The following is a 10,273-nucleotide window of genomic DNA, read 5'->3' as shown; positions in this document are numbered from 1 at the left end:
TAATCATTTAATTTTTTACTCACTCCTCGTGACAAATGACAAATACCTAACTTTGCCATTGCTGACCCACTAGAAAAAAAATCCTGGAGACACCACTGTTGATAATCAATCACTGACCAAAAATATAGATTATAGATCCCCCACTTGATTTGAATAATTAACAGTTCTATTTTAGCTTCGCAGACAAAGCAAATGGCCTTTAAGGACTATTACGAAGAAGAAAAAGGGCTGTACAAGTGAAAGACTCTTATAGGTCATATCGATGTTTTTATAAACTTTTTTTTTGTAACAAGTTGCATCTATATATGGAAATATTTTTTCTTTTCTTCTCTCTTTTTCAATGTCTTGTGTGACACAACAATGTATTCTTAGCAATTTGGAAAAGCAGTTTCAATCAAACCACACCTTTTTAAAAAATATATCTGTAGGGTCAGAGAATTTGTGACCCCGGCCCACTAGGCATTAGGGTCCAAGGCCCGCGCCGAGGAGAGACATTGCCGAAGACATGCAACGAAAGTCCAAACGGCCTAGAAATGCAACCGAGGACAGGGTCCTCGGCATTCCGAAACCTAGAAGGGAAGAACAGCACGCCATCAAAGGCAGCCCCCAAAACGCTCCCAGAAGAAAGGACGAGTACAATAGGACTCGCACGGGGGTACAGTGTGGGAGCGGTTCAAGGAAAAGCTGTCACCTCCGCATTGAATGCACCAACAAACGTCCTGGCCACATTAATGGGAAAAGACCCCTAAACAGTGTGGCTTCGGTTATTGCAACTAACAGAAAGTGGAGGAAGGCGGTTGATGGGACAAACACTCGAGTAGCTACCTGCCTGATCAACAGATGGAAGGTCAGGATCAACTGAGAGGGGCTATATAATGTAAGAATTCGTCCACGGGAAGGGAAGGGGAAGAAACCTAGCACAAAAGGGGTAATAAGAATATTAAACTCCTTGGACGAGGTCCAATGACCGGAGCCACTCAGACCGTGCCAGAGAGAAAGTCTTCTTGGACAAGCTCAGTTCATCTTTGTGCAATCATCATGAACACCATAAATAACTACTGTCCAATAACCAAGGCCTAGCCTTTTAGCTCACTCTCTATAAATTTATTGTTTGGGCCTTTTAACGTTCGAATCCAATAAACCAATTTGGGGTCGTTACCAATTGAGCCCTTACAATATCTTTTAATTTTTTTATGAAGTGCAATTTTTTTTTGTCAAAAAGCTCATTTTCAAAAAGTTAAAAAAACAAGTGGTAAACATATACTTACTTGTAGATCACCATAGAACGAACACCACATATTCAAAATTACCGATGATAAAAAATAATTACTTATTATTAATTTACACCAACTGCACATCTTATCAGATATTTTATCATCTTTCTTTAAAGGAGAAAAAGGAAATAGTGTTTCTTTAATGGGGAAAAATGATCCAGTGTTTTCACTACATGCAGTAGGGCACTCACAACATGGGGAGCCTCTACTCTCTAAGATACCCTCTCCTTTATAGGATTGGAATTGAAAGACAAGGTTCTTGCTATCATTTACACCATAATTACTTCAAAGACCCCCTCCACATTGGATTTATTCGTTATTATATTTTTCTATTTTGGCAAACATAATTTTTGGTCCTTAAAGTTTGTTCCATTTTTCAATTTGATCATAGAACTTTTGAGTAACTATCAAATCGCTGATGTTTGTTAAATAATCCAATTTGATCCTTAAAAGTGTCTTATTCCCAAATTTGTTACCCTAGAATTTCAAAATTTTATAAAATGATTACCCCATTTCTTTTCTTTTTATATTCTTATATTTTTCCAACATTTTCTCGTCAATAAACATAGAATATAGAAAAATACAACAAATTCTTTTCTATTTTTCTTGAAGAATAAGGCAAAGCAAGCAGCTTTACAAAATAATTGCCTCTCTTTTAAGTTTTCGGGTGTATTTGAATACCGCTTATTTGCTAAAAACTGAAAATTTATTACTGAAAACACTGTAGTAAAATAATTTTTAAAAGTGTGAATAGTGCCGTTAAACCCAAAAATGCATTGATATGCGTGTTTTTGTGTTTTTTACTTGGTCGTGAATAGTACCGTAAAACCCAACAAAAAACGCAAACATTGGAAACGCTCACTAGCCGCTATCCAAACTCACGCTTAATTTGGTGAGCAATGCATGGGGAAGTTTCCTTTCCTTGGGCCACACTACATGCTCCATTAGCTCTGCCTTTTGGGCAAGCATTCTTTTATCTTATTTTATTTTGCAGAGGCAAGCCTACAAGCTCCTACTTTTCAGCCTTTTCGGCAAAGTCTACTTGCTGCTTGATTAGAAAGCAACAAGGGTTCTGTTGATCAAAAAAAAAGAAAGCAACAAGGGGTGCATAATTCAAGTCCGTACCTAAAAACCCCATTGCTTCAGTAGTTGGATATCCTCAACTAATTACATGGCCATATTGGGGGGAATGAAATCTCTCCGAACTCTATGGCTGAGACCAGTGCAGGTCACGTGAATATCTTCAGAAGTTTTAATTGCTAATTTGAAACTTTAGGGACCACCAGTACTGTTTCCATTCTTTTTCTCCTCTAATGGATCCATTCATCCCAACAACAAAATAAACTTTTTAAGATATAGACTACATAATCCTGCTTTAAGGCTAGAGAACAACGAGCTACTTTGCCCCAAAGAATGAAAAGATTAATTGGACTCAGTCGACCTAGGTTTGAACTTGGTCATTCTTTGCCCGCCCGATTGCATGTCCCATAAGACCTAATTTTTACAATGAAAAACATGAATTTTAATCTATCAACCAAGTGCATCATACTGCTTCAAACTTTGGACTCGGGAACGCTGCATATCTCAGATCATGCTTGGCTTTCCCTGCTGTTCAATTTTTCCTCTAATTCTTCCTTTGTATGTTAGGTTAGAGCTCTAAATCATGCCCCATTAAAGCTGGTGGACAAATATATGGTCTAATGACTCTAATCCAATCAAGAAGCCTCTGCATTATATGAGAGCTTATCACTATCCAGCAGCGGAATGAATGATAGTATCAGTGTCATCTTCATTGAAGCAAGCTTCTGGCAGCCTAAAACTTAGGCAAAACATTGCCTGCATGGTAAAGCAATGTATGTAAGAAAATAAAAATAACCTTCCTTTGTTTACCCCAAAAATAAATAAATAAATAAAATAGAGGGGAAAAAAGGGACATGAAGGCATGATTGTGTTAATGGAGTAAAAAAAAAAAAGTTGATATAAAAAAGGGATAAAACATAAGTACTATTACTTAGCTGTTATACCTCAGGTTTCCCAATCAAATTTCATGTGACCGCTTTGACAAATACAGCACAAACAGTGTCATCTTCTCTCAAGGACAATAAAATTCAAGAATGTGGCTCATTGTCAAAACAACCACATGGTTGAATTTAATTTAGGAACCTAGGCTACAGTGCCTAAGAAGCTGTACCTAATTTTAGTCCTAAAAAATATTGATACCTTGTTTGGAGCCACATCCCTAACCCTATGAAATATTGGATCTTGTATACTGGCATTCAAGGCAGACTCTGCCTCCTGCAACATAGTTGTAAAATCATTTAAATCATAATACAAAAGTGTTAAAAAAATAATGAGAACTTAAACTGAAATGGAAATGTTCAGTGGGATCTAGATAAAATAGCGGATTGGGAGAGCCCAATGTGCTAAGAGCAGTGCCCCTAGGGCCCCACTCCAACCACATCATGGAATACCGTATGTCTAACCATCAGAAAAGGTCAGAGAACTTGATATTACCAAGCGAAAAGACTTAACAGGAATTAACAGTAGTCAATCCAGAAAAAACTTACTGAAACTATAAATTCTTCAGATTCATTTGCCCGCATGAAGCAATAGCAGTGAATCCAAGGAAGAGGCCCATTCCAAAATTTCCTCTTGATTATGCCACTAAATACATCTAAAGGAAAATCCAAAGTCAGTTAATAAATCTTATTGGCTATGAAACAAAATTCAAGAGAATGAATACAAAGAAATATATAACAAAGTTCTAACAATAGAAATGTCTGAAATGACAAAAATAAAGCTGTATCTAGCATTTGATAGCATTTATACTCTGGTCTTCTAAATTCTAAGAATGAAGACGACAAAATGATATGCCAACAAATATACCAATCAAACCAAAAAAGGATATTTAGTTATTTACCCAATAGAACAAACGGTCAAATGATCCATTATAGAGATGATTGGTGCAAGGGAATCTTACCTAGAAATTGGAGAGCAGAAGCAGGTAGGTTCATAATCACATGATCAATATGCTCCCAAGGCTTGGCATTTGACATCTCAGAGCCCCTCATCCTCTTATTTGTGCTTCCTTTTCTTCGACCAGCTCCAGAGGTACCAGTTCTATCAGCACTCCCATTCACTGTGGAAGAAAATACAAAGTAAAAACATAGCTATTAAATATATAGATTGCTGACATATTAATAAAGGCCTTTTCATTTTTTTGGCTAGGCAACAGGTAAATTGCATATGCATCTAGCATTGAAGATACATGAAACAATGAGAGACTACAATGCATCAAATTTAGTAATGGCCCAAAGCCATAGAGTATATGATACCTTCTTGACTATTACTTGAAGGTCTTTTTACTGCAGATACAGGTGTATCTGCTTTCCTACTTGAACCTTGTGCACACTCCAGATTACTTGTAACATTATCTGGTACTTCCTTCGCCTCAACTGCAGGAAGTAGAAGATATGAGTAAAACCATATAGTAACACGGCACACCTACAGGGAGATTGAAAATATATTTTACACAAACAGCACCGGTTCGCTGCCCATTTTCTGACTTTGATTCTTCGTTTGCCTGTATCTCATATTCCTCACAAGTTCTCCCCTGGGGAACATCAAGTTCGGTGTTAAACTCACTATCTGGCACTGCCATCATTTGTAAAATAAAATTTCTTGCATCCATATTGTATGCACGAACAAGATCATCAACTTTGTTGATTTCTGCATTGACCTTCAGATAACGAACGCTATCTGGATTTAAGTCATTTGCAAACACTACACATCCTTTCTGTGCTGCTGGAATAGCAAAGGGACCAACACCAGCAAACATGTCACAAATTGCCTCCCCTGCTCGGAACTGAGAAACCAGCCTCATGTGTTCGTGTTCCAACCTTGAATTCCAATAGACCAATCCATAGTCAAGCTTAAAAGTTGCCCCATATTGCTTCACTTCAGTAACCATATCATTTTGTCCCGCAAGAATTTCAAACTTTGGCACACGGAACTCATTTGTAATTGTACCAACTTTATTGACAACAGTTTTGATTCTTGGACAATTTTTCTGCAGATACATATCATTGATTAAAATATTAAAAAATACAGACACAAAGTCTCAGGTGAAAACTACAAATGGTTGAACGAAAAATACTGAAAATTTTCACAACTACGATGACATACAAAAAAAATGGTTGCCCAATGAGAGACAACAAGAATAAACAAAGGAAAAATAAAAACTGACAACATTAAATGCAGAAGCATTTCAAAGGGACAAAGAATCCTCTAAAATAAAGAAAATGCCAAATCCATTGTATGGATTCAACAGCAGTCCATGAATAAAGAACAAAAGCAAAGTCTATATAAAGTCCAGAAGTGAAAACATACATCATAGATAACCCTTGCAATAACATCCTTGTAAGGAAGTAATTCCTCGTGTATATTCAGATGAGCAATGTGACCTGTATAGGTATGAAGAGATACGTTCATCTTCAGTGATCAGAAAAGGAGTAAACAGGAAATATATGATTAGCAAGACAAACCAAGCAGTGTGTTGAATGCAGTAAGGTAACTAGTAAGCGACATCGACGACCACATATAATGACTAGCAAAAAAATAAATTATGACATAAACTGAATACTTACCTATTGTTTCAAATGATGAAGGCACCTCCACTCCGGGAGGTAGAATCTGCTTTAATACATGATCTATAAGCAAAAGAACAAGTCAGAAAGTTGTTCATTAGTCAACACACTGTATAAAGTTGGAATGGAAAAAAAAATCAATATTATGAAGATCTCCAAGTAGTTTAATACATAATCCTCAGTGCCTAAGCCTACACAGAGACACGGTTTCTGACTTATTAAAAACATAAATAAAGATATAGTGTACCAAACACAGTTTCCCTTGCCCAAATTTTGGACATGTGGATGTCCTTAAATATGTGTTCATGAGAATTTAACAGGTTTGAAATATTCATCAGAACATACATTTGATTTTGCCCACACATGAGAAAGACCCATAGACAGTTAAAAGAAATGTAACCATTCCCGAACAGAGAATACTTTATATTCTCAAGAATCACATTGAAAATATTGATTTACCAGATATTGCTTTATTTTCTTAAAAATATATATTTAAAAAAATAATTATAATATAGTCCTTTGGAAGCTTGCATTTGCAAATTGCAAACAATATTTGTAGTAGTAAGGCGTGATTAATTTAATTTTAGATTCTCCAGACAATCTCTCAAGGTTTAAGTACTGAAATTGATAATAAAAAAAAGAGATAAATAACAAAGAAGGGGAAAAAAACAATATTTCTGTATATTTTGCACAAAATCACACACCTGCACTCCAATAGGAATACCCAAGTGTCAGCGAATAGGGAACTACTTCAATCTTGCACGAACTTTTCAGTTCATCAAGTTTACTGTCTGGAATATCACATAAATCTGCCCCATAGGAGAAAAAAGTTCTGTCATTAACAGATAAGCAAGTCCAGTTAAACACTATGCATTACATAGTCTACTAACATAAGTGACTAAATACCAAAGGACCACAAGTCCATTACTAAATTCAGGGTCATCTTCATAAAGTCAAGCAAAAAAAAAAAAAACAATAACTGGAGGGACACACTTCAAGAACATGATGGCCAACCAGTCAGGCTTCGTAGCTCCTCATGCCAACACACACAAATGTGTTTGTAAAAGCTAGTACATTTGGCTACTAAGCGAAAGCAAAATCAAGGCATCTTCGTATATTGAGGCTCAACTAAACTCCTTTACCATAAAGGTTCTACCATATGATATAGGCAAACACCAAAGCAACCAGCGAAGATCGGTAGCCACTACTACTATAAACACATTTGATATACAAAAATAGTAGGCAAGCATATAAAATTTCAACATCCTAGTCTTCTAAACTTCACAACAGAACACTATTATCACTTGCTCTAATGTAAGAGTACGAATTGTTCTATCAATCTTCACAAAAACTCAAAATCGAGACCAATTCATTAAATTTCACCGTTTCTTAAATACTCTTACCAGGATTCTGAACCTTTTCAGACAATATGAGGTAACGGTTTTTGTCACAAGTTGGATCTTCCGTAATAGGTTTAATTCGAGCCTTGTCAAGCAAATACCTGCCATAACAACATTTTCTTACAAATCCAAATCCCCAACCAAAACAAAAATGGTAAAAAATATATAGTAGTAGTAGAGAAGGCATACCCGTTTAGAATTCGAGTGGCCACTTTGCAAAGCTCACGAGGGATTCGAAGTGCCCATAGATTCAGGTGCACATCAAACTTGCTTTCATCCAACATTTGTTTTGCTTTGCTTTGCGTTATAAGATCGAATAAAATGAGAGTGTATATAAAACCCTGCTAAAACCCTAAACCCTAGGGGTTACAATGTAAAGCTTGAAATTAAAAAATAATAATAAATGCAAGTGCGGAACTTGATAAGAGGACCGATAGGATACGAGGATTAGCAACTATTGCAGCAGCTAGAGATTTTGCAAATGGAGAGGATCCGTTATTCCTCTATAACGTGGTGTGCGGCTTTTCTAGTTGACGGTTTAAACACACAACTTCTGCATTTTGTGTGAAGAAAATTAGAGAATGAATTGGGCTAAATTCTAATCTAAGCCCAATATCAATTTCAAGCCCATTTAATAGTAGTGGGTTAATTACTTAATTCTGCTTATTCAAGCTTGGATTAAAAGCCCAATTTTGTTATAAGGGAATGAATTTGAAAAATGTCGCAATTATAGTCCTATTTAAAAAATCTATTTTATAATACAGATTAAAATTAAAAAAAAAAAAAAAAAATTGTATGTGACGCCACCTCACTATAAATTGTGTTTTTTATCTGCATTTTCCTAGTTAAGATAGATTTTCTATGGCTAACATAAGCAGGTCTGTATATAAACCACAATATAAATAGCTCAACTCAATAAATAGCTCGTTTACGTTTTTTTTTTTTTTTTTTTAACCCAAACTTGAACCTTAAACAAACCAAATTAAATAGCTTGGCTTATTTAATAAACGAGACAAGCCCAAAAAAAATCATGAACAAGCTCATTAACAATAGGGCTCGATAAAAACAAATTGAGTCTATACTTGTTTATGTTTGTTTGTTTAAAGACAAGCCAAGTCAGCACGTTAGATTTAGGCTTATTTAATAAACAAGCCAAGCCTAAGCATAAAAAGTCTAACCTATCTTCGCCCTGTCCTGTAGTGCAGGGCTAAAATCTCGCCGCATCCCCACCCTATGACCTTTGCGGAGTAGGGAAAACTCGTGCAAGGCAAAGTGGGGAGAGGCGGGACAAAATTGCCATCCCTATTTGCATATGAGACCCACATTTTATTTATTTATTTATGAGAAGAAAGTGTAGTATACCCGATATGCGGAATAATTCCACTATTTTTTAAACCTAATGTATTTAAAATAGCACCATCAATATTGATCCGATAGCATCTTTCAAGATGGTGAAATTATTTATTGCGTCTAGTGGATTACACTCTACTCTTGCATAAAGGTATCCCCACATGTGGGTCCCATACACGGAACCTACATTTCTTGTAAATCTAATTAGATTTTAGCTATTTATTTACCTTGTTAATACTGTTTTTTTCTTTTTCTTTTTTGCTAACTACTCCATTAATACTATTAAGTATATAATTAATTTTGTCATAAAATGATTAAGTGGAGTAAAATGGAATACTTTGTGCCATTGTACATTTATTTTATGGTGCCTTTTTTTCTTAATCAAAATAATGATAGTTGCTCCCCTCTACCCATTTTTTTTGTTATAAAAAAAAAAAAAGTTATAAATAGGGCAAAACTTAGGTCCAGACGGTCAAGTAACTTAGGAATTATCCTTGGTGTTAGTCCTTAAGATATTCGATTTTTGATTTGAGGAAGTGAACAAGGTGGACCAACAAAATCAATGTGTCCCTAGAGTCTAGACGTTCTAGCTGCATTAGCCAAGACTTTCACAAGCTTTGCAGTCTCCTTAGAAAAACACGCAAAACTTATTATACTGGAACAATCTGCTAAGACTTTTCACTTTTATATTGTGTATATGACCAGCTCCCATGTTAAGGTATTCCTCGGTCTGCAATTTGCATTGCTGTGAAAGTTATGATGATGTATTCGGAGATCCTCTTATTTGGGATTTACAAAACTGAACCCGTGCTTAGTGGAAAGATCAAAATGGTAGCGTTTCTCTTCTGTGTCATGAATGTATAGATTTTTCTCAAATCTCTGTTTGTTAATACTCTTCAGTACAACGTTTTGATCTTTACCGTTGGAATAGAATCATCTTCTTCAACACTGAGACTCTCTTCTACACTGAACCAGCGCTTTCAATTTAAATTTTTTAAAAAATTATTAAAATAAAACAACAGATTATAGACAAAAGTTTGCTAGTGATTTTCATAGTCCTCTTAAAAATTCTATTTTTTAATACAGATTAATTTTTTTTTTTTAAAATATTGTATGTGATGCCACCTCACTAGTAATTTTGTTTTTTATTTGCATTTTCTTAGTTAAGATAGATTTTCTATGGCTATCATAAGTAGGACTGCAAATAAATCATACCGTTCATAAACAGCTCGAGTTTGACTAAATAGATGTCGTTTTATTTTTATTTATTTATTTATTTTTAAAAAAACCCCCAAACTTGAACCTTAAACAAACCAAACTTAAATAGCTTGGCTTATTTTATAAACGAGACAAACCCCAAAAAAAAAAAAAATCATGAACAAGCTAATTAACAATAGGGCTCGATAAAAACAAACCTAGTTTATTCTCATATATGTTTGTTTGTTTAAAGACAAGCCAAGTTAGAACCTTAGTTTTAGCCTTATTTAATAAACGAGCCAAGCCTAAGTAAAAAAAAAAAATGTATATATATTGTTCATGAACAAGCTCGTGAATGATAGAACTTGATAAAAAAATTTAAAAAACTGAATCTAGACTTGTTTGT

The 10,273-nt window shown here is 35.0% G+C and overlaps 1 protein-coding gene across 1 annotated transcript; it reads right to left on the bottom strand.

Moving 5' to 3' along the window:
• Positions 1–2,514: 2,514 nt before the first annotated feature.
• Positions 2,515–7,849, bottom strand: LOC115976975 (tRNA (guanine(37)-N1)-methyltransferase 2). The gene is made up of 11 exons (XM_031098576.1): positions 7,510–7,849; positions 7,324–7,421; positions 6,625–6,729; positions 5,921–5,983; positions 5,664–5,737; positions 4,818–5,343; positions 4,610–4,729; positions 4,255–4,413; positions 3,842–3,948; positions 3,495–3,569; positions 2,515–3,110 (listed from the first exon to the last, which is right to left on the bottom strand). Exons 1-11 carry the CDS (start codon positions 7,602–7,604, stop codon positions 3,024–3,026), a joined length of 1,509 nt encoding a protein of 502 aa, XP_030954436.1. The 5' UTR covers positions 7,605–7,849; the 3' UTR covers positions 2,515–3,023.
• Between the last annotated feature and the right edge of the window lie 2,424 nt (positions 7,850–10,273).

This window comes from Quercus lobata, chromosome 2 (genome assembly GCF_001633185.2).
Source record: "Quercus lobata isolate SW786 chromosome 2, ValleyOak3.0 Primary Assembly, whole genome shotgun sequence".
In the NCBI taxonomy this organism is placed as follows: domain Eukaryota; kingdom Viridiplantae; phylum Streptophyta; class Magnoliopsida; order Fagales; family Fagaceae; genus Quercus; species Quercus lobata.
The sequence above is the reverse complement of the archived record's forward strand: the minus strand, read 5'-3'. Positions and strand labels throughout refer to the sequence as shown.